This window comes from Oncorhynchus tshawytscha, linkage group LG10 (genome assembly GCF_018296145.1).
Source record: "Oncorhynchus tshawytscha isolate Ot180627B linkage group LG10, Otsh_v2.0, whole genome shotgun sequence".
Taxonomy (NCBI): Eukaryota; Metazoa; Chordata; class Actinopteri; order Salmoniformes; family Salmonidae; genus Oncorhynchus; species Oncorhynchus tshawytscha.
In genome coordinates, this window is record NC_056438.1 from 65177051 (window position 1) to 65203148 (window position 26098).

A 26098-nucleotide genomic window follows, 5' to 3' on the forward strand; every position below is an offset into this window, starting at 1 on the left:
ATCAATAAATTCAAACACCACCAATTTAGAAAAAAAAGTTGATTTGTCCCCTAACCCTACTGCAGCCACGTTGCACTAATGAATATATATACAGTACCGGTCAAAAGTTTGGACACACTTACTCATTCAAGGGTTTTTCTTTATTGTTACTATTTTCTACATTGTAGAACAATAGTGAAGTCATCAAAACTATATGGAATCATGTAGTAACCAAAAAACTGTTAAACAAATCATAGCATATTTTATATTTGAGGATCTTGACGACAGCTTTGCACACTCTTGGCAAAGAGTGGCTACTTTGAAGAATCTAAAATCTAAAATATATTTTCATTTATTTAACACTTTTTAAGTTACTAAATGAGTCCATATTTGTTCTTTCATAGTTGTGATGTCTTCATTATTATTCTACAATGTAGAACATGTCCAAACTGTCAACTTTTGACTGGTACTGTATATCATAAGGATGTGGTAGCCTAAGTCTAATGGAGATGTTAAACACTTCTCCAATCTCTGTTGAGATCTGATATTCTGCGCAGCGTGAGTCGATGTCAGAGGCCTATCATCAACTGAACAAAAATATAAACACAATATGTAAAGTGTTGGTCCCATGTTTCATGAGCTGAAATAAAAGATATCTGAAATTAAATTAAAAAGCTTATTTTTCTAAAATGTTGTGCACAAATGTTTCTGATATGCCACACATGACATGTGTGGCATATCAAGACAGCATGATCATTACACAGGTGCAGCTTATGCTGGGGACAATAAACACCCTCTCTAAAATGTCACACAATTTGTCACACAACACAATGTCTCAAGTTTTGAGGGAGTGTGCAATTGGCATGCTGACTGCAGGAATGTCCACCAGAGCTGTTGCCAGAGAATTGAATGTCCATTTCTCTACCATAAGCCACCGCCAACATCGGTTTAGAGAATTTGGTAGCATGTCCAACCAGCCTCACAACCGCAGACCACATGTATGACATTGTGTGGGCGAGCGGTTTGCTGATGTCAACGTTGTGAAGAGAGCGTCCCATGGTAGCGGGTGGATTATAGTATGGGCAGGCATAAATTATGAACAACGAACACAATTGCATTTTATCAATGGCTATTTGAATGCACAGAGATACCGTGACGAGATCCTGAGGCCATTGTCATGCCATTTATCCGCCACCATCACATCATGTTTCAGCATGATAATGCACAGCCCCATGTCGCAAGGATCTGTACACAATTCCTGGAAGCTAAAAATGTCCCAGTTCTTCCATGGCCTGCATACTCACCAGACATGTCACCCATTGACCATGTTTGGGATGCTCTGGATCAACGTGTACAACAGCGTGTTCCAGTTCCCGCCAATATCTAGCAACTTCGCACAGCCAATGAAGAGGAGTGGGACAACTTTCCACAGGCCACAATCATCAAGGACATCAACCACCCGAGCCACTGCCTGTTCACCCCGCTATCATCCAGAAGGCGAGGTCAGTACAGGTGCATCAAAGCTGGGACCGAGAGACTGAAAAACAGCTTCTATCTCAAGGCCATCAGACTGTTAAACAGCCACCACTAACATTGAGTGGCTGCTGCCAACACACTGACACTGACACTGACACTGACTCAACTCCAGCCACTTTAATAATGGGAATTGATGTAAATATATCACGAGCCACTTTAAACAATGCTACCTTATATAATGTTACTTACCCTACATTATTCATCTCATATGCATACGTATATACCGTACTCTATATCATCGACTGCATCCTTATGTAATACATGTATCACTAGCCACTTTAACTATGCCACTTGGTTTACATACTCATCTCATATGTATATACTGTACTCGATACCATCTACTGTATCTTGCCTATGCTGCTCTGTACCATCACTCGTTCATATATCCTTATGTACATATTCTTTATCCCCTTACACTGTGTATAAGACAGTAGTTTTGGAATTGTTAGTTAGACTACTTGTTGGTTATTACTGCATTGTCGGAACTAGAAGCACAAGCATTTCGCTACACTCGCATTAACATCTGCTAACCATGTGTATGTGACAAATAAAATGTGATTTGATTTGATTTGAGACTGATCAACTCCATGCGAAGGAAATGTGTGGCTCTGCATGAGGCAAATGCTGGTCACACCAGACACTGACTGGTTTTCTGATCCACGCTCCTAACTTTTTTAAAGGTATCTGTGACCAACAGATGCATATCTGTATTCCCAGTTATGTGAAATTCATAGATTAGAACCTATTGAATTCATTTCAATTGACTGATTTCCTTATATGAATTGTAACTCAGTAAACGCTTTGAAATTGCATGTTCAGTATATTTACAAAAGCGTGCATCTGTCGAAGAGCTCCAAAAGTAAGTAAATATCCATATTATATTAGACTGAAAGATATTACAGAATTTTGTCAAATTTGTGAGGCTCTCCATGTTCATTAGTTGCTCATTCAACGTGTTTGCTGTTACTTCACTCAATCCCATTTTAAAAATTATCCCATCCTAACTGGTGTACACTCATTCATTCCCTGAGACCAACCAGAAATGTTTCCTTGGTCAAATATTCCCCGATTTTCATAAAACATCCACATTTGTGATATCTCGTTTCTGCATCGCCAAATGTTGCGCAATACAAAATAGTTGTGTACGCTGTAATTGCTCGTTCAGTGCAGCGTCGCTCGGACTCTTCTCACAATGGTGCTTGTCTTGTCAAGTTAGATAAAAGCTGAATCGATGTCCTGGAAGATCACATAATGATTCATTGGTATTCTACATAAAATAACCAAATATAATATCATAATAAAACGTTACTGTTGCACCAGAAAGAACAACCTAATTTCTTATGAGATGGCTATCTGAATAGTTTTTAAAAACTCACCGCGCACGCCATTAGGCAGAATGTACTTTGATTGAAACAAAAATACAGGAAGGCTATATAGATTGTTGACACTATCTGCTCTAACTGCCTCACGAAACACTAATTCAATAAGATCTAAATGCATATTCACATGAAACTGATGGAGATCAAATGATTGGCATGCAGACAGACGAGGTTCGGACATTTCACTGGCTAAATCTTTAGAATTATCATTCGCGATTGACAGTAACGATGCCATGGCCTATTTCTAAATTAGGCATGCCTCACTTGGTATTTGAGGGTATTAAAATTTAAAATGTTACTGAGACAGTAGGCAGACGCTCCAATTTTATGCATATTCTATAATTAAATTAGATTTCTTAAAATGTTTGCACTTTACCATGAACAGGATGGGGATTTGTGTGTGTGTAGCTATTTTAAATGTTTGAAAACCACATTTGGGTATCTATTTTAAATGTGGTCCCTAGATTTGGTGTTTGCATATGGGAGCAGGTTGGGAAGACATTATATTTGAATTATCATAGTAAACTGTTGACCCAAAACCCTGTGAAAATCGGTGCTTGAAACCAACATCACTTGTGCAGTCTTTTGGCCAGGCCTATGCTGCTTCAAAAAGTGCAACAAAATTTGGCAAAAAGCTAATTTCGCAAGGAATTATAGGTATTCAATTCAAGAAACAAATTACTTATAAAACCAGTCATTTTGCATTTAAAACATTTGGTTTGCCTCGCCTTAGTGCTTTATTTGTCAAATGACGCTACGAGCTAGCCAAACCCTCATTTTCCAAATATCTTCATTGACCGCTGGTCCACCTCCGTCTGCTTGATGATTTACAATAATGGCGACGCTTTTATTCTGAGTGTACTTCTGCAAGCCATTTGACAAAATAAATACATTTGAGGAGAACAATCAAATACATATGATAATAAACGTAGCAGGAAACAATTATTCCAACAAAAAAAGGACTAAACTACACTACCTGGCTAATGTGTTACTTAAGTTGTGGAGGTGGCATTCTTGCGGAGGCACAAGCGCTAACGTTAGCTAGCAGCTAACAAAGGTCTACAATTTCGTGACGATGTGGCTACTTTACAAGCTCTTGGGGTGACACTTTCTTGTGGTCTTGGGACGAAAAACAACTTAAAGGGGATACTGAGACGTATCAGTTATTTCCACAACGTTACAGAACAGCTTGTGGAGTGGAAAGTGCGTGCCATTCAACAGCTTACTTTGTCTGCTAACGTTAACTCGCTAGCTAGCATTTAGGCTATCTTGGCTTTGCTTCCCAGTTCACTGCGTTGTTGTTTTTAGTTGGTTAACTTAACATATAACATTCACATTACGATACATTTGTCGCTAGGGTGTTTCTGCTATCTTGTTTTTGAACGTTACAGTAAGCAGGCTAGCCACACAGTTCGGCGTGCTACTTGCAAACTAACAAGATATTGCTGAATTGTGTTCTTCTGGACAACAGACAGATTTTGCATCGCAAAATTATCCTGCCGAACACAGTTAACGTTAGTTAGCAATCTAGCATATTCTGCTAGCTGGCAATTTGCGACACCTTTTCGTAAATGACTACCGGCAGGAATAACCGTGTGATGATGGAAGGAGTTGGTGCAAGAGTGATCCGCGGACCCGATTGGAAATGGGGTAAACAGGATGGTGGAGAGGGACATGTAGGCACCGTCAGGAGTTTTGAAAGTCCGGAAGAAGTGGTTGTTGTCTGGGATAACGGGACTGCAGCCAACTACCGGTGCTCTGGTGCATACGACGTGAGGATATTTGATAGTGCTCCCACAGGTAATGTTTGCCTTCTGGTACTGCGATCCTAAACATCTTGTTTCCTGTTTTCGTGTTAGATTTAGCTTATGCATTTGAGTGTTGATGTGTACGTTACACAGTTATTTCGCAACCGCATTTCAAGAATTGCAATGCACCAAGCGTTAGCGACATGGAAGAGCCTAACAGGGTAAACTGAACTCCATACAGATCATGTGGCATGTCCACTTTTTTACTGAACAAAAATATAAATGCAATATCCAACCATTTCAAAGATTTTACTGAATTACAGACTGTTAGTTAATACAGTTCATATAAGGAAATCAGTCAATTGAAATATATTAATTAGGCCCTAATCTGTGGATCTTATATAATCACTTTGTGTCCCCAGCACAAGATGCATCTGTGTAATGATCATGCGGTTTAATCAGTTTTTTGATATGCCAAACCTGTCAGGTGGATGGATTGTCTTGGCAAAGGAGAAATGCTCACTAACAGGGATGTTAACAAATTTGTGCCCAAAATTTGGGAGAAGGAACATTCTGTGAATCTTTTATTTCAGCTCATGAAACATGAGACCAACACTTTACATGTTTATATTTTTGTTCTGTGCATTACCTATTGTTCACCTAACACCTTTTTTGCACTATTGGTTAGAGCCTGTAAGTAAACATTTCACTGTAAGGTGAATTCGGCGCACGTGACAAATAAACTTTGATTTGATTTAGAGTTTCTAAATGATGGTATGAAGATGGCAAGTTGAGCAACCCCAGAGCCTCCCCAGAGCCTCAGGTCCTCTTACCATTTCCTAACTGCCTTATTAACACTCCCTCTCAGGTATCAAGCATGACGGCACCATGTGCGACACCTGTCGTCAGCAGCCTATCATCGGGATCCGCTGGAAGTGTGCTGAATGCAACAACTATGACCTCTGCACCACCTGTTACCATGGAGACAAGCACCACCTGCGACATCGCTTCTACAGGATCACTACCCCTGGTAGCGAGAGGTGAGTACTGTCCACGGCCCCGTGAAGCCAATGGTTGCATTCCAGGACCTCTTTAATGCAGTCACATTACGCATTGTGAGATCTGGGGTGTATTCCTTATACAGATTCAGTTGTAAAATGTTTTGCAACCAAGAGTTTACTCAAAACAGAAAACATTTTGCAACAAAAATGTGAGTCCCTCCATGTTTCATTCCGTTTGCTGTTTGCTTCCGTTTGGTTTTTAAACGGTAAACGACTTCCATTGCAATATGTAATGAATGCACCTCTGATTATCTTCACAGTATGACCGCAACAAAGGTAACATGGAACACAAGCCCTATGTGTAGGGGTGCTTCGTCAACTAAGACCCACCTCTGACAAAATCTATGGTTTAGTGATGAGTTTAATGATAGCAGTTCCTATCTACATCCTTTGGTTGGTTATGTTGAGGAACCACCAATTTTACTCTCCCTTCTGTTTTCTGTTGCTACCTGGCTGTCTCTGTGATATTTGAGTTGTAATTCCTGAGCCCAGCCTGATAGGCAGACTCAACATGTGGCAACCGATCCTGGCTCTTTGTTGCCAGGCGACCGCTCAGCCTCTCTTTCAGAAGCAGTGATGTTGTTGGGACCTCAGCCAATCCCATGTTACTGGCCATGTCTGTTTCTTTCTGCTTCCGTTGAAGATTTACAAGTAAAAGACCAAGCACAATTGAAAAATCAAAACAACCAACCTATCTTGAGAATCTTATGATGGGAAAGGAATGTAATAATTTGAAATAATAATAAAAGGTGCTGAGAATAAGTTGCATGTAAGAGGTTTTCAAAATTAACCAACTGACTGAAACAACCTGCAGAGAGTGCAACCAAGACACCTTATTGCGTTAGGGCTGACCCCAATTAGTCGACTGGTCGATTGTTTGGTCATAGGCGGTTGGTTGACCAAGATTTTGTTTTAGTCGAGCATTAACAACACATGTATACGCGGCCATCTCGGTGAACTAATCCATTGCAGAGGCCAAGACTAAAAGCCAATTTATGCTTGATCCGAGAAATGTGGTCAGAGGCTCCATATGAAGGGTGTGATGCAATTGCGGAGCCTCCAGGGGCCAAATCGAGCTCCGCACTGCATCGCCATACACCTCCCAAATGTTTTAACAATGTGGAGGGCTCTGTATAGCTCCACATTGACATGATTTGTTGAAGGTAGGTGGTGGTTCCTTGACAACTTCCTTCACAACAGCACTGCTCAGCGAAGCGCAAGAAGTATGAATCCCTTGATTTCTGCTGAGGCCGAATCACTGTAAATGCTGCATGGCAAATGCAGACATCAGATTGACCATGCGCCCACATACATAATGCACTTCTATCTCCAGAATACTCTCCCTCGTGCCAATGTGTGCACATTCATTGTTTCATAATTTCATTGTGTAAATTGTTAGTGTATATCAATTCCCCATTACATATATCACAAGTACTACCTTTACTGTTAATGCCTATAATTTCTAATCTATGTTTGTTACTTTGGTTACGGTAATTTTTGTTAATGCATTCAATATTATTATTCCAGTCTTACCGTTCTCATTGTCAGAGTGGACAGATTGTTTGCAGTGCGCACAACCTATGCTACACTTGTGAATAACACATTTTTGGTTTATTTCATTCCATTTACAAGTTGACTATTTAGTCATTGTCTTTTATTTGGAGTGCTCCTGTCAATGTTGAGTAAGTACGCATAGAAGTAGGCTTATAGGCTACCTGGCCGGCGCACAAATGTAGGCATATAATTGTGCCCATTTGGGGATCTTATAGTATTTCTGATTGGCTTAACGCACAATCACTAATGATCTGTGGAGCTTCTCAAAATACATTTTTCTTCACCTCAAACAGCAAGCAAACAGTCTGCTTTTACATCCATTGAGAATTACAAGAGTTCATCAATGTATTTGAAAACATCTTTCCAGCTCTCTCCCGTTTGATAACCACTTGAAAGGGAAAAACGTCATTCTCTGATCCAGTGGAAATGTCATAAAATAGGCCTACCTGATTACTTCTCATCAGTGCTTGACTTGGAGTGAAATAGGTTCCGGTACTTATTTTGGGTGCTGGTACTGTTTTATATTTAGGTGCAAGAGCTCCACAATACTTGAGTTAATACTCTATAAGAGGAATATAACATTTTGAGTTTCTGGTACTCAGCTCCGGTGAGCTCCTGCCCAAGTCAAGCGCTGCTTCTTATCCCTTGCTTAAATAGCCTACAGCTGTTTGTACTGAGCTCACTGGCACAGGAAACTTTCAGGGCCCAGAATATTTAATACAATGTTGCAAGTTCGCTAGCAACTAAGTTAATAGTTGATACAATGTTTCAAGTTCCTTGCAGACAGGCCATGCATAGCCAATATGATTTATAAGATATTTATTTTTATCAGGATATTTTCTACCTGCAGGCTGTAATGTTTTTATTTGTTTGCTTTCTGTAGGCTATTTTTACATAGTTGGCAATATACTTTTTTAGGTTTGTCTCATTTCAGATTTGGATAGAATATGGATTACCCACATGACAATGAATTTGAGATATGAAAACGTTATTCTAAATTAAACAGTTCCACAAAAATGTGCATATGAAAACCCTAACTGGCACGCAAATCGGTAGAAATGGTAAGATAAATTGGCATTCCACATGAGAAAGGTTGCCGAGGCAGAATCTGCAAAAGCCAGCAGGAGAGAGAGGGAAATGGTTGTCAGGTTTTCTTCTTCTGGTTATCGAGATCTCTGGCTCCCTTGAGGCATTTGTGTCTTTCATCAAACAGTAAGCTTAAAGCGTCAGAAGCTCAACGCATATAGTTGATTTTATTAAAACATGGAAAGACATATGGGGAAAAATGGAAAAATAAACGTTTAAAAATGTTGACCAATTGATTGGTCGAAAAAACAAACGACTTTCGCTCTACAAATATTTTTTTGGTGTGTCGGGGACAGCCCTTATATTGCAAACAATATGTTTGCTTGCTAAAGCAGTCACTCCATCCGCTTCAAACCCTTTGTGAGATTCAAAGGGACAAACAAAACGCATGGCGCAACAGCTGGCACCTTTTCAAGTACATATGACCTCAGTTCCCCTGAGACAGTTATTTCATGACTGCAAACAAAGGCAGCAGGGGGGTCCCTGTCCTCCCTCAGACACTGCTCTGAAGGCATGGTGGACTGTTTTGTTATGCCACATTAGATTATTTCACTGACTGTGGGAGGGGATGGGGGGGGGGGTGTCCCCAAGACAGCAGTCTGTTTACATTGGTTGGGCCTACAGTGTCCAGCTGCTGTCTAGTTGTCTAGCCTCTAGGGCTCTACTGTGGTTAGTTAGACCACTGCCATGAGGCTTTGCCTCTCTCTTGACCAATTACCAGTAAAGGAGCATGGAGCATTACCAGTAAAGGAGCATGGATGCATGCGCTGTCGGTCAAGTAATGGCAGTGCTATGGAACAAACAATAGGATGCCATTCCAAGTCAGTTCCACTCATTTCTGCCCTGCTAGAGCTGCCCCGGTCAACTGTGCGTGCTGTTGTTATGAAGTGGAAATGTCTAGGAGCAACAACTGCCTAGCCGCCAAGTGGTAGGCCACACAAGACTGGACCGCCGAGTGCTGAAGCATGTAAAGATCGCCTGTCCTCGGTTGCAACACTCACGATAGAGTTCCAAATTGTCTCTGGAAGCAACAAACTGTTCATCGGGAGCTTCATGAAATGGGTTTCCACGGCTGAGCAGCCGCACACAAGCCTAAGATCATCATGCGCAATGTCTAGCGTCGGTTGGAGTGGTGTAAAGCTTGCCGCCATTGGACTCTGGAGTAGTGGAAATGCGTTCTCTGGAGTGATGAATCACGCTTCACCATCTGGCAGTTTGATGGACGAATCCGGGTTTGGCGGATGCCTTGGAGAACGCTGCCTGCCCCAACTGCATAGTGCCAAATGTAAAGTTTGGTGGAAGAGGAATAATGGTCTGGGGCTGTTTTTCATGGTTCGGTATAGGCCACTTAGTTTCAGTGAAGGGAATTCTTAATGCTACAGCATACAATAACATTCTAGACGATTCTGTGCTTCCAACTTTGTGGCAACAGTTTGGGGCAGGCTCTTTCCTGTTCCAGCATGACAATACCACAGTGCACAAAGCGAGGTCCATACAGAAATGGTTTGTCGAGATCTGTGTGGAAGAACTTTACTGGCCTGCACAGAGCCATGACCTCAACCCCATCGAACACCCTTTGGGATGAATTGGAACGCCAACTGCGAGCCAGGCCTAATCCCTCAACATCAGTGCCCAACCTCACTAATGCTCTTGGGGCTGAATGGAAGCAAGTCCCTGCAGTAAGGTTCCAACTTCTAGTGGAGAGCCTTCCTAGAAGAGTGGAGGCTTTTATAGCAGCAAAGGGGGGACCATATAGAGTTGGATGTTCGACGAGCAGGTGTCGTCATACTTTTGGTTATGTAATGTATGAGGACACCTGCTTGACCAAGTAGACAAGCGTCCCTAGACCCCCATATGAGACAAGGAGCCACAGCCTATTTATTATTTTGAAGTGCTGGTGATATTCAGGACAAAGAAGACCAGACACGTTTACCTGGTGGAATTTGGCACAGATGACGTTTGACACAAATAATTGTATATACAGTTGATGTCTGAAGTTCACATACACCTTAGCCAAATACATTTAAACTGTTTTTCACAATTCCTGACATTTAATCCTAGTAAAAATCCCCCGTCTTAGGTTAGGTAGGATCCACACTTTATTTTAAGAATGTGAAATGTCAGAATAATAGTAGAGAAAATGAATTATTTCAGCTTTTATTTATTTTCATCACATTCCCAGTGGGTCAGAAGTTTACATACATTCAATTAGTATTTGGTAGCATTGCCTTTAAATTGTTAAACTTTGGTCAAATAAATCATTTACGGATTGTGGCCGAACGATATTTCACAATTGGTTTGAACGGCGTCATAAACAAGACGTGTTCGTATTTATTTATTTTTCGGACTAATTATTCAGATGAAAAATAACGGACTTGGTGAGATAGGGCCTCTACTGAAAATAGGCCTTTTACAAGATTAAATCATGACATGAGCGTTAAATTCTAATTAGAGATCATCCAGACAGGCTACTTTAAGAAACATTCTGAATGGTTTTATCGGCCTGTAGAGAGAATCAGCGAACTCATACCTGCTCACCCCTGTAAAAGGACCTGTCAATCAAGGCCACCAGCATACATTGAGTGTACAGAACATTAAGAACACCTTCCTAATATTGAGTTGCACCATTCTTGATACACACAGGAAACTGTGTGAGCGTGAAAAACCCAGCAGCTTTGCAGATCTTGACACAAACCGGTGCGCCTGGCATGGACTACCATACCCCATTCACCCCCTGAATGGAACCCAATCCATGTCTCAATTGTGGATTTAATCGGTGATTTCACCTGGTCGGGCCACCATGGAAAGAGCTGGTGTCCTTAATGTTTTGTACATTGTGTCAGACACGACTATTTGTCCTTACAAAAACCTAGGCCTACCTTAGGCTCTCCGAAAGTAGGCTACAAGATAATGAATTGATGGGGAGAGAGACAGCTAATATGAAATTGACAATCATTAAAATAGAAACAAATACAAGCAACATGTCCATATACTATTTATCAGTGCTGATTTAGTCTATAAATTAAGAAAATATTTGATCAAATTATACCATGGCGGGTTGGATAGAATTGGCTCGTTGTTCATTTGACACATTTTTCATCGGAGCCAGAAGAACCTTGTCGATGGCTGGTGAATAATTAATGAGGTCAGACACATCCAACCTGTTTTAAAATAATTTATTTACTAGCAAGCAATGAAAATGTGCATAGCCTATAGACGAGTGCTTCTACACCCCCTGCACCTGTACCGGGTTAGCTGTTCCAACGTCAAACGACCGTTGGAAAGAAGAGATGTAGACAGAAGTTAGCAAAACAAGGCCCATTTAATCAGTGTTTTTTACGATTATTTTATTTTCAATGCGGTCTTAATCCATAAATGTCAGTTACAGGGTTATTCAATTACCTTCACAGCCCAATTTCAGAGTACCCAATTGTTGTGCTGGCAATGGCCTGTAGAGTTAGTTAAACATTTTTATTCTATTTATTTCACCTTTAATTTAACCAGGTAGGCCAGTTGAGAATAAGTTCGCATTTACAACTGTGACCTGGCCAAGATAAAGCAAAGCAATGCGACAAAAACAACACAGAGTTACACATAAAGAAACGTACAGTCAATAACACAGTAGAAAAATCTATGTACAGTGTGTGCAAATGAAGTAAGGAGGTAAGGCAATAAATGGACCATAGAGGCGAAATAATTACAATTTAGCATTAACACTGGAGTGATAGATGTGCAGATGATGATGTGTAAGTAGAGATACTGGGGTGCAAAAGAGCAAGAGGATAAGTAACAATATGGGGATGAGGTAGTTCGTGGTGCTATTTACAGATTGGCTGTGAACAATCCGTAAGCTGCTCTGACAGCTGATGCTTAAAGTTAGCGAGGGAGATATAGTCTCCAGCTTCAGTGATTTTTGCAATTCGTTCCAGTCATTGGCAGCAGAGAACTGGAAGGAAAGGCAGCCAAAGGAGGTGTTGCCTTTGGGGATGTGAAATATAGTGAAATATACCTGCTGGACCGTGTGCTACGGGTGTGTGTTGCTATGGTGACCAGTGAGCTGCGATAAGGCGGGAATTTACCTAGCATAGACTTATAGATGACCTGGAGCCAGTGGGTTTGGCGACGACTATGTAGTGAGGGCCATGCTCGTTTAGAGGCTCCTCTGAAATTCAGTTAGCAGCTCAACTTCTTCATCAAAAGAGATTGAGTTGAGGAGTGTTTTGATTTGAGGTTGTTGACACCTCTTGAAATATTCTACCAAGCTATCGTTATTGACCAAAGGTTCACAGTAGTGACGCAGGGTTAGGCCGGGGTAGGCCTTCATTGTAAATAAGAATTTTTTTCTTAACTGACTTGCCTAGTTAAATAAAGTTTACACACACACACCACACTGACAAAAGCTATTTTGTTGGCATTTACGTATGTCCCCATTACCAGTAAAACATAATCAAAACCTATTTCTTTCACTTACTTTCTGTGCTGTTTCATTGTTCATTTGTTCAGTCGTTTCATTCTCAACCAGGATTTCTATGGAACGTCGTCTGGGTCTTGGCTATGGAATGCCGTTTGGGTCTTTCTGTGTCAAATTATATAGTGTCAAATAACACTATTTGACGTGTCATATGTTTGTTAATCAATCAGGACCTGAATATGACTGTATGTCACAATAATTTAACCGTTCATAATTTTTAGTTATTACACATTGATTACACTATCACTCGTATTTCATATGTCACAGCGATTCATGCTATGATGCTGGTAAAGTTGTCTTGCGCACTTACAGTGCTGGTCATAAAAATAAGCTTTCTAGCTTATGGATGCAAAAAAATGTTCTTCCCCAAAAACAGCAAAATGAGATCTGTTTCAGTAGCTATAGTTAGCAATCTATCTATATAGCTAAGTGTCATCTAAAATAATGCTAATTTAGAAGACAGTTCTTATTTGATTAATGGTGGTCGGACCCATCTATGTGAAACTAGTCACTAAGGATTAGCCACAATAGTGGACTTTGCTCTTAGCAAAATAAAAGTATGGCATAATTCTACTGTTTGTATTCATTTGCATCACTGTCAATAATACACTTATTTTGAAGGCAAACCGCAAATTCCACTATTCAAATCAAATTTTATTTGTCACATACACATGGTTAGCAGATGTTAATGCGAGTGTAGCGAAATTCTTGTGCTTCAAGTTCCGACAATGCAGTAATAACCAACAAGTAATCTAACTAACAATTTCAAAACTACTACCTTATAGACACAAGTGTAAGGGGATAAAGAATATGTACGTAAAGATATATGAATGAGTGATGGTACAGAGCGGCATAGGCAAGATACAGTAGATGGTATTGAGTGCAGTATATACATATGAGATGAATAATGTAGGGTATGTAAACATTATATTAAGTAGCATTGTTTAAAGTGGCTAGTGATATATTTTACATAATTTCCCATCAATTCCCATTATTAAAGTGGCTGGAGTTGTCAGTGTGTTGGCAGCAGCCACTCAATGTTAGTGGTGGCTGTTTAACAGTCTGATGGCCTTGAGATAGAAGCTGTTTTTCAGTCTCTCGGTCCCAGCTTTGATGCACCTGTACTGACCTCGCCTTCTGGATGATAGCGGGGTGAACAGGCAGTGGCTCGGGTGGTTGTTGTCCTTGATGATCTTTATGGCCTTCCTGTGACATCGGGTGGTGTAGGTGTCCTGGAGGGCCGGTAGTTTGCCCCCAGGTGATGCGTTGTGCAGACCTCACTACCCTCTGGAGAGCCTTACGGTTGTGGGCGGAGCAGTTGCCGTACCAGGCAGTGATACAGCCCGACAGGATGCTCTCGATTGTGCATCTGTAGAAGTTTGTGAGTGCTTTCGGTGACAAGCCGAATTTCTTCAGCCTCCTGAGGTTGAAGAGGCGCTGCTGCGCCTTCTTCACGATGCTGTCTGTGTGGGTGGACCAATTCAGTTTGTCTGTGATGTCTACGCCGAGGAACTTAACTTACTACCCTCTCCACTACTGTTCCATCGATGTGGATAGGGGGGGTGTTCCCTCTGCTGTTTCCTGAAGTCCACAATCATCTCCTTAGTTTTGTTGACGTTGAGTGTGAGGTTATTTTCCTGACACCACACTCCGAGGGCCCTCACCTCCTCCCTGTAGGCCGTCTCGTCGTTGTTGGTAATCAAGCCTACCACTGTCGTCCGCAAATTTGATGATTGAGTTGGAGGCGTGCGTGGCCACGCAGTCGTGGGTGAACAGGGAGTACAGGAGAGGGCTCAGAACGCACCCTTGTGGGGCCCCAGTGTTGAGGATCAGCGGGGTGGAAATGTTGTTGCCTACCCTCACCACCTGGGGGCGGCCCGTCAGGAAGTCCAGTACCCAGTTGCACAGGGCGGGGTCGAGACCCAGGGTCTCGAGCTTGATGACGAGCTTGGATGGCACTATGGTGTTAAATGCCGAGCTGTAGTCGATGAACAGCATTCTCACATAGGTATTCCTCTTGTCCAGATGGGTTAGGGCAGTGTGCGGTGTGGTTGAGATTGCATCGTCTGTGGACCTATTTGGGCGGTAAGCAAATTGGAGTGGGTCTAGGGTGTCAGGTAGGGTGGAGGTGATATGGTCCTTGACTAGTCTCTCAAAGCACTTCATGATGACGGAAGTGAGTGCTACGGGGCGGTAGTCGTTTAGCTCAGTTACCTTAGCTTTCTTGGGAACAGGAACAATGGTGGCCCTCTTGAAGCATGTGGGAACAACAGACTGGGATAGGGATTGATTGAATATGTCCGTAAACACACCAGCCAGCTGGTCTGCGCATGCTCTGAGGGCGCGGCTGGGGATGCCGTCTGGGCCTGCAGCCTTGGGAGGGTTGACACGTTTAAATGTTTTCCTCACGTCGGCTGCAGTGAAGGAGAGTCCGCATGTTTTAGTTGCGGGCCGTGTCAGTGGCACTGTATAGTCCTCAAAGCGGGCAAAAAAGTTATTTAGTTTGTCTGGGAGCAAGACATCCTGGTCCGTGACGGGGCTGGTTTTCTTTTTGTAATCCATGATTGACTGTAGACCCTGCCACATACCTCTTGTGTCTGAGCCGTTGAATTGAGATTCTACTTTGTCTCTATACTGACGCTTAGCTTGTTTGATTGCCTAGCGGAGGGAGTAGTTACACTGTTTGTATTCGGTCATGTTTCCGGTCACCTTGCCCTGATTAAAAGCAGTGGTTCGGGCTTTCAGTTTCACGCGAATGCTGCCATCAATCCACGGTTTCTGGTTTGGGAATGTTTTAATCGTTGCTATGGGAACGATATCTTCAACGCACGTTCTAATGAACTCGCTCACCGAATCAGCGTATTCGTCAATGTTGTTATCTGACGCAATACGAAACATATCCCAGTCCACGTGATGGAAGCAGTCTTGGAGTGTGGAATCAGATTGGTCGGACCAGCGTTGAACAGACCTCAGCGCGGGAGCTTCTTGTTTTCGTTTCTGTCTGTAGGCAGGGATCAACAAAATGGAGTCGTGGTCAGCTTTTCCGAAAGGAGGGCGGGGCAGGGCCTTTATGCATCGCGGAAGTTAGAATAGCAGTGATCCAAGTTTTTTCCAGCCCTGGTTTTTTTGGGTCTCCAGCTGGGATCCATTCCGTTGTCCTGGGTGAAAGGCAGAACACAGGATCCGCTTCGTGAAAGTCATATTCTTGGTCGTACTGATGGTGAGTTGACGCTGCTCTTATGTTCAGTAGCTCTTCTCGACTGTATGTAATGAAACCTAAGATGACCTGGGGTACCAATGTAAGAAATAACACGTAAAAAACCAAAAAACTGCATAGTTTCAGAGGAACGCGAAGCGAGGCGGCCATCTCTTTCGGCGCCGGATGGAGTTTGTGCCTAATCCTTATTGTGGCTAGCTTCACAACACATAACCCAGTGTGGTCAAACCTCACTAGCCAGATGAAGCTAGCTGCCTGCTGATATAACGTTAGCTCTGGGCAACAGGGTTAAGTAGCTGGCTAGCTATTTATTTTCATGAACTGAAGTTCAATTTCAATAGGTGAACAACAAGTGGCAACCTGGCGGTGCTCGACCAGTCGGCGAAAGCCAACATCACCCATGACAGAAAACGCTTGATTGTCACGGGTCATGAAATTCCATTATCTTGGCTTTAGGTTGTCATGCTGAAATGTTGTTACTCTTTCAAATGACTGCTCGATCCACACAGCAGACATTGTGGGCTAGTTTAGGAATGCTGTGTTGGACGTACAGCGCAACATTTTACGTGGCGTCATTACGTCATGTACCTACGTTATATAGATTTTGCACATCGGCATTAAACTAGGCCAATTCTGATATGTTTACCGCTGTATCGTGTCTAGTCCAGTTCTTGAAAATGTCTAAAATGGCATGTCAACATTTATTTTTGGCTAATAATAATGAATGAACATTTCAATGACTGATATAGATTTTTTTATTTTATATTTAACCTTTATTTTACTAGGCAAGTCAGTTAAGAACAAATTCTTATTTTCAATGACGGCCTAGTAACAGTGGGTTAACTGCCTGTTCAGGGGCAGAACGACACATTTTGTACCTTGTCAGCTCGGGGATTTGAACTTGCAACTTCCGTTACTAGTCCAATGCTCTAACCACTCGGCTACCCTGCCGCCCCAGATTGATTGACTAACACATCAACTGCATGATTTTCTTGTAGGTCTTTCAATACCACAAAAAAGAAATAGCCAACTTTATCCAGTATTGGTTATATATTTCCAACCTTCACATCCATAAAATGACAACTACTATTATTCACCCACTAAGTCAGTAAAATAAACGTAGATGTGCATGTGTCTTTTTTGACAGAGTCCTGTTGGAGTCTCGCCGTAAGTCGAAGAAGATCACAGCCCGAGGCATCTTCACCGGTGGCCGGGTGGTGAGAGGAGTGGACTGGCAGTGGGAGGATCAGGATGGAGGCAACGGAAGGAGAGGAAAGGTACTCGTTCTGTTGCAACACATATAACATGTCAAAAATCTATATATAATTTGCTACGGTGTGACCATTTAATCATGACCCTGTACCTTGTTCAGTAGGGCATGCTGAAGGGAAATGTTTTGCAATTTAAGATGGAAATCTGTGTTCTTATTGGACCGCCAATAAGATTTTTGCTAAATTTAGCTGCCTGTTGTAGATGACACAGGCTTCTCATCAAATATGAAATGTATTACTACGTCTATTTGGGATTTAATTAGGTTCTTTATTAGCTGTTGGGTAAGCCACAGCTACTCTTCCTGTGGTGCACACAGAACATGAAACATGACATAATACAGAACATTAATGAACAGTAATAGACAAGAACAGCTCAAGGACAGAACTACATATTTAAAAATGGCACAGAGCCTAAATATCAATACATAATGTATGTATTGCTGTATCTGATGTTTGAAACCAAGTTTCCTGATCATTTGAGCAATGTGAGATAGGAGTTCCAAGCAATTATGGCTCTATTTAATAATGTACCCTTGCGTGAATTTGTTCTGGATTTATGGACTGTGACAAGACTCCTGGTGGGGTAAGTGTGTGTCAGCTGTGCATAAGTTGACTTCGCAAACAATTTGGAATTTTAAACACATTAACTGCTTCACTTCTTTTTTATAAGAAACAGTCTCTCCAACTCTTAGCCAAGAGAGACTGGCATGCATGGGTATTTATATTAGCCCTCTGATTACAATGTAGAGCAAGACGTGCAGCTCTGTTCTATTTCTTTCACTCGCTTGCTGTGCTGTTTCGTTGTTCATTTGTTCAGTTTCATTCTCAACCAGGATTTCTATGGAACGCCGTTCACTAGCCAGATGAAGCTAGCTGGCTGCTTATAATGTTAGCTTTGGGCAACAGGTTTAAGTAGCTGGCTAGCTATTTATTTTCATGAACTGAAGTTCAATTTCAATAGGCGAACAACAAGTGGCAACCTAACTAATACTTACTCAAAAGGATTCCTAAATCATTGCTAAGAATAATTAAAATTACTTCATGTTGTTCTGGTCATTGTTTTCAGGCTGGTTGTATTGGTGCTAGCTAGGTACCATGCTAAAGCTAGCTACCCCAGAAGTTGCGGTCGATCAAATGATGCTTTATTACCAATGCGGTATTGTAAACACATCGTTCGTGGCAGGTGTTTGCTTGTTTTCAGACTTTTTTTTTGTACAGCTTTGATTGACAGTGCTACTGTATCTTTCTTGACACAAAGTCCCAAATGGCGTTCTGTAGTATGTATGTCATGAAGCTAATAGCAGTGACGCCATTACTGTGTAACTCCGGTAGGGCAACATCTGAAAAATAGCACACTTGGTAGTGTGTACCAGTGCTCGACCAGTCGGCGAAAGCCAACATCACCCACGACAGAGAACGGTTGATTGTCAAGGGTCATGAATTCCATTATTTTGGCTTTAACCTTTTTGGGATAGGGGGCAGCATTTTCACTTTGGATGAATAGCGCGCCCAGAGTGAACTGCCTCCTACTCTGTCCCAGATGCTAATATATGCATATTATTATTAGTATTGCATAGAAAACACTCTGAAGTTTCTAAAACAGTTTGAATGATGTCTGTGAGTATAATAGAACTCATATGGCAAGCGAAAACCTGAGAAAAATCCAACCAGGAAGTGGGACATCTGAGGTTTGTAGTTTTTCAAAGCTTGGCCTACCGAATACACATTGAGATATAGATGAAGTTGCACTTCCTATGGCTTCCACTAGTCAACCTTCTTTAGAAACTTGAATGAGGATTCTACTATAAAGGAGTGGCTCATGAGACCTCTTTGAGTCAGTGGTCTGCCAGAGAGCCTTGGTCTCATGACGCGCGCTCCCGACAGAGTTACCTCTCGTTCCAGTGCTTTTTCTTCAGACAAAGGAATTCTCCGGTTGGAACATTACTGATGTTTTATGTTAAAAATATCCTAAAGATTAATTCCATACATAGTTTCTAAAGGACTGTAACGGAACTTTTCCAGTTTTTGTCTGGATGAAGTGCCTGCGCATCATGAAGATGGATTACTGGGCTGAACACGCTAACAACTAGTGGCTATTTGGACATAAATGATGGACTTTATTTATTGTCGAACTGGGATTCCTGGGAGTGCCTTCTGATGAAGATCATCAGAGTTAAGTTAATATTTATGGTGTTGTTTCTAACTTTGTTAACTCCAAAATGGCGGATATTCCTCTGCCTGTTTTGGGTTCTGAGCGCCGTTCTCAGATTATGCTTTTTCCGTTAAAAAAAATTGAAATCTGACACAGCGGTTGCATTAAGGAGAAGTTCATCTTTATTTTTGTGACTAACAGTTGTATCTTTTATCAATGTTTATTATGACTATTTCTGCAATATCACCGGCTGTTTTGGAATCAAAATATTACTGCACATAACGCATCACTGTAAACTGAGATTTTTGCATAAATATGCACATTATCGAACAAAGCATACATACATGTTACGCATATATATTGTGTAACATGTCCTATGAGTGTCATCTGATAAAGATCATCAAAGGTTAATGATTAATTGTATCCATATTTCTGCTTTTTGTGACTCCTATCTTTGGCTGGAAAAATGGCTGTGTTTTTTTGACTTCGCTATGACCTAACATAATCATATGTTGTGCTTTCGCTGTAAAGCATTTTTAAAATCGGACACGATGGGTACATTAACAAGATGTTTATCTGTCATTTGCTGTATTGGACTTGTTAATGTGTGAAAGTTAAATATTTCAAAAAAATAATTTGAGTTTTGCACGCTGCCTTTTCAGCGGAATGTTGTCGAGGCGGAACCCCTGCCCTAGAAAGGTTAATGAACCAATTCCAAATCTCCTTGCCAATAACAGCTCGTTTTCCGTTTCCCACCCAGACAGTCTTGCTTGAGAAAGTGTTTTTGCAGAAAAGCATTTTTTGGCATTTTTTTAATGGAGAAATATTACAGTAGCTAAAGGTACTTAATCATCTAAAGGAGTAGGAGGCCTATACACTCCAACACTTTCTTTGGTTGCTACATGATTACATATGTGTTATTTCATAGTTTCATGTCTTCACTGTTATTATACAATGGAGAAAATAGGGGGGAAAAAAACCTTGAATGATTAGGTTTGTCCAAACTTTTGACTTGTACTCTGTGAAATCCATGTGCTCTTAATATCACTATGCTCCATAATTGTGAAATCCTGGTTGTAGATGTGACCATGAGCCAAAAGAGGCATTTATTTGTTGCTGGAGTGTTTTGGCCTCCTACTCCTTTAGTTGATGCGACTAGTATCATAGCTGAGCATTTAAAACCTTTTCTATTGTCTGAACTGGTGGTCTTAGGTGACTTTAACCTGAACTGGCTGACACCTACCTCAGATAACTTGAAGAACATTTGTCTTAATCTAATGCAGCTAATCTCAAAAGCCACTCTGTAAAATGTGAAATATCTAGATGGATCCTTTATTAGATTTTATTCTCACATATAACCCCCATAAGTGCATGTCTTTTGGTGTGTTTGCAAGTGACCTTAGTGATCATTGTCTTATAGCTAGGTCTATTGCGGTGACCGTATTACCGCCACACCGGCGCTTACGAGTCATGAAATCAGTCAAATTCCATGTTACCGTTTAGTCATGGTAATTGGGCTTCTCCAAGCTATGATGCTGCCGATGGTCATTAGTAGCCTTCCGAACTTGCTAACTGCCTGGTACTCAGCACTCTATTGTCCCTCTAATCACTCTGACATCAATGCAAATGTAATCAAAAATCTAATCAAATACTTCACGAGAGCTCATGTTGCACAATATTTTTATAGGCTATGCAATTTTGAGAACTGAGTGATGGCCTCTTAAAAAGAGGATCCATTCAGCATTCTATAGGCTAGGCCTAGTGTGTTTATTAATGAACTTCCCTAATATTAAGCATTCTCCATTTGCTATTTACTGTGGGGCAAAAAAAGTATTTAGTCAGCCACCTATTGTGCAAGTTCTCCCACTTAAAAAGACGAGAGAGGCCTGTAATTTTCATCATAGGTACACTTCAACTATGACCGACAAAATGAGAAAAGAAATCCAGATAATCACATTGTAGGATTTGTTATGAATTTATTTGCAAATTATGGTGGAAAATAAGTATTTGGTCACCTACAAACAAGCAAGATTTCTGGCTCTCACAGACCTGTAACTTCTTCTATAAGAGGCTCCTCTGTCCTCCACTTGTTACCATGAACTTTCCTCCATCAAGTGTATATCTGACCCTGAATTAGCTCTTGAGCATTTCTCATCTTTTTATAACACAGATAAACACGCTCCTTTTAAGTGCTATAGAGACTTTAAAATAGATACAATTCTTGGTTTTCTTCAGAACTTCAGCTTAGATCACTTTCAACTGCTACATATTTTCTGAATATATAACTTTCAGGGTTCAGACCAGGTCATAGTACCATCTCTGCTACTTCTATGGTTTTAAAAATCATTAATTGTTTAGATACAAAGAAACGGTGCTGCCCTCATTTCTTTTATTTCTTCACTTACCTATTGTTCATCTAATAATACCTTTTATTTTTTAGAAATTGCACTGTTGGTCAGAGCCTGTAAGTAAGCATTTCACTGTAAGGTCTGTAAAACCTGTTGTATTCGGCGCACGTGACAAACTTTGATTTGATTTCATTGACCTGTCCAAGGTATTCAACATTGCATCACACCTTACTTATTCAGAAACTCTCTGATTGCCTTAGATCGGGCTGCTTTACCTTGTTTGAGAATGATTTTAAACAGAACAGTGTGTACTGACTGACTGGTGTTAAATCAGGATTTCTAGAAATAACAAAAGGTGTCCCACAGGGTTCGGTTCTTGGTCCAGTTCTTTTCACTATTTATATTAATAGCATTGGTCTATCTGTTCAAAACTGTAACTGTCATCTGCGTACAGATGAAGTTCCTTACTCAATATGCTACTGCCCCTACGGCAGCTCAGGCTCTGACTCTTCAATCTGCTTTTACTACCTTGCAGGAAGCCTTGGATGACCTGAAATTGTTACTAAATGCTGGTAAAACCCAGTACATGTTTTTTTCCCAAATAATGTAACTGATGATTTGTGCATAAGTACGTTAGATGGTCCATCCATTGATCGTGTCCCGCCTCTAAATATCTGGGCATCTGGATTGACGAAAAGCTATCTTTTTAAAAGCATGTTGACGAGTTCGTCAAGAAATTAAGAATTAAGTTGGGCTTCTTTTATAGGAATAGGTCTTGCCTTTCATTAAATAGTAGATGACAGATAATTCAGTCTACATTTATTCCTGTTATAGATTATGGTGATATTATATACATGAATGCAGCTAACAGTGTTTTGAAGCCCTTGGACGCAATTTATCATAGCGCACTTCATTTGATATAATCTGACAGTTTTGACATTCACCACTGCATCCTTTATCATAAAGTTGGTTGGACCTCGCTAAAAACACACAGGTCACTTCATTCTTCTGTTTTTGTTTCTAAAGCCTTACTCAATAAACTACCAATTTACTTGACATTATTGTTGAAATATAGAAACTCTGATTACAACACTAGGTCACAGGGGTGGTAAAATATTTATATATATATATTTATATATTTTTTTATGTATAAAAAAATTATGTATAAAAAAAAAAAAAAAATAAATATTAAAATATCATTGAAGCTTTATACAGAGGGTACCTCTACCGAGTCAGTGTGCAGGGGTACAGGTTAATCGAGGTCATTTACATGTAGGTAGGGTAAAGTGACTTTGCTTAGATAATAAACCACAAATAGCAGCATTGTAAAAATGAATGTGGTGTCAATGTAAATAGTCCCATGGCCATATTATTAAATGACATATCATGATATTTGTGACATTATTTGTTGATGTGCCAGAAACACACAGAATACATTTCACATTATAGCCAACAGATTAACCAAGAGGCATGCCTTTAGAATTATTCTTAGATGGGAATGCCTTGGCTAACTCCTCGACTCTTCATCTCTCCTCTTCTCTACTTCTTCCTCCCCAGGTGACAGAGATCCAGGACTGGAGTGCAGCCAGCCCCCACAGTGCAGCCTACGTCCTCTGGGACAATGGGGCCAAGAACCTCTACAGAGTGGGCTTCGAGGGGATGGTGAGTAAAGCAACACACACACAAAATATCAGGTGTTCTTTGTTTGACCACTGAGCTGGGGGTCTTTCTTGTGCTGCCAGGCCTTTGTAGTGGAGAGCCACGCAGCCAGCCAGTAGCCAGAGCCCCATTGTGGCAGGCAGCTGGAAGGAGGGAGGGAATCTACATGAGAAAAGCAATCTGGTCCCTTCTTTCTTTATGTGGAAGAGGGTGAACACAGAGGTCAGCTTCAGGGGGAGGAGGAGGAGTTTTAAGGTCCCATAGAGCTACAAATGACAGGCAGTGTGCTGATTGGTGGAGAACACTCCTGCTTTTTTATGAACGCTGACAATCGGAGAGCTGGTTTATGTAACAGATTTGTCCTTTGTTATTTTAATATGTCTGGTAGGATTGAGGGGTTGAGGTAGACGACATCTGCTTCTGGATTAAGTAAAGCATGGATTTTATATGCTGCTCCCCCAAAAATAATGAAAAACCACAGCCTCTGTGGCAAACTGACCAAATCCATCTGTTATACGGTATAAATTGATGTCCTGGTCATTGGCCAACCTGGGTGTTATGTAATCTGTTACTTTGTACGCTTTGTAACATTTTTTTCAAACACACTTAATATTATTATTGAGAATCAAAGACTACAAACAAGTACTGTGGACATGGTGAAAGACACTGCATTTTTGTGCACAGTATCAATGTATTTTCACTTTTTTTTACTGGGTAGTTTGGTTCAAATACAGTTGAAGTCGGAAGTTTACGTACACTTAGTTTGGAGTCATAAACTCGTTTTTCAACCACTCCACAAATGTCTTGTTAACAAATTATAGTTTTGGCAATTCGGTTAGGACATCTACTTTGTGCGTGACTAGTAATTTTCCAACAATTGTTTACAGAGAGTGAATTATAAGTGAAATAATCTATCACAATTCCAGTGGGTCACTAAGTTGACTGTGCCTTTAACCTCTCTGGGGTAGGGGACATCCGGATGAAAAGTGCACCCAAAGTAAACTGCCTGTTACTCAGGCCCAGAAGCTAGGATATGCATATAATTGGTCAAGTTAGATAGAAAACACAAGTTTCTGAAACTGTTAAAACTATGTCTGTGAGTATAACAGAACTGATATGGCAGGTGAAACCCTGAGGACAAATCCCCCCCCCAAAAAAAAAGAATCAGCTTACCACTATTTTCAAGGGCTAGTACTATAATTATAAGCCCAAGTCCTCCCAAATTGCAGTTCCTAGGGCTTCCACTAGATGTAAACAGTCTTTAGAAAGAGTTTCAGGCTGGTTTTTGGAAAAATGACCCAGAAATTGTACTTTTTCTAGGTGGCCGTCATTTTGGCTGTAGTGTTTCCAAGCGCGTAGAGGAAAGCGCGTTCTTTCTTATTTATCTCCGGTAATGAACATACTATTCTCCGTCTTAAATTTGATAGGTATCCTAATACGCAAATAAACAAAGGTTTGATTATAAACATTTGACTAGTTTAGAAAAGTTTATTGGTAACGTTTGGGATTCATTTTGCTGGAGGGAAACTGGGTGCATTATCGGCTGAAGCGCGCCAGCTAAACTGAGTTTTTATGGATATAAAGAAGGACATTATCAAACAAAAGGACCATTTATGATGTAACTGGGATGTTTTGGAGTAGGTAGGTAGCAGCATTCTGAATTTTGGATGAAAAGCATGCCCAAATTAAACGGTCTGCTACTCAGGCCCAGAAGATATGATATGCATATAACTGGTAGATTTGGATAGAAAACTCAAGTTTCCAAAACTGTTAAAATAGTGTCTGAGTAACATAACTGATTTGGCAGGTGAAAACCTGAGAAAAATCCATTCAGGAAGTATTTTTTTGTGGGTTTTCTAGTTTTCTATTCAATGCCATTTCAGTATCCATTGACTTAGGACTCAATTTGCAGTTCCAATGCCTTCCACTAGACGTCAACAGTATTACGAAATCGTTTCAGGCTTGTATTCTTATAAATGGGGGAGTAAGGCCAGTCTGAATGAGTGGACCCTGACATGTCACAGAGCTTTTTCATGCGCAATCCAGAGAGAGTGCATTTCTTGTTTACCTTTTATATTGATGACGTTATTGTCCGGTTGAAATACTATAGATCATTTAGGCTAAAAACAACCTGAGGATTGAATATAAACATCGTTTGACATGTTTCTATGAACTTTATGGATACAATTTGGAATTTTTGTCTGCCTGTTTTGACTGCGTTTGAGCCCGTGGATTACTGAAGAAAACGCGCAAACAAAACAGAGGTTTTTTGATATAGAGAGACTTTATCGAACAAAAGGAACATTTATTGCGTAAATGAATGTCTTCTGAGTGCCACCATATGAAGATCATCAAAGGTAAGGGATTAATTTTATCTCTATTTCTGAGTTTTGTAATGCTTCTACTTGGCTGGTTACTGTTTGTAATAATTTGTCAACTGGGCTATATTCTGGGCTAGGTATGCTTTCGCCGAAAAGCATTTTATAAATCTGACACCGTGGTTGGATTAACAAGAATTTAATCTTTAAACCTATGTAAAATAAGTTTTGTTTTCTGAATTTTTATAATGAGCATTTCTGTATTTGAATTTGGCGCTCTGCAATCTCACTGGATGTTGGCCAGGTGGAAACGCTACTG

The 26098-nt window shown here is 40.7% G+C and overlaps 1 protein-coding gene across 1 annotated transcript in view; it reads left to right on the plus strand.

The window, feature by feature from the left end:
- Positions 1–3675: 3675 nt before the first annotated feature.
- LOC112260658 (E3 ubiquitin-protein ligase mib1) overlaps positions 3676–26098 on the plus strand; it is a 90260-nt gene continuing 67837 nt past the window's right edge. The window contains exons 1-4 of the mRNA XM_042329587.1: positions 3676–4694; positions 5511–5682; positions 17179–17308; positions 23360–23464. Of these exons, the coding sequence (XP_042185521.1) occupies positions 4466–4694; positions 5511–5682; positions 17179–17308; positions 23360–23464 (636 nt within the window). The 5' untranslated portion in view covers positions 3676–4465. The remainder of the gene's footprint in view (positions 4695–5510; positions 5683–17178; positions 17309–23359; positions 23465–26098) is intronic.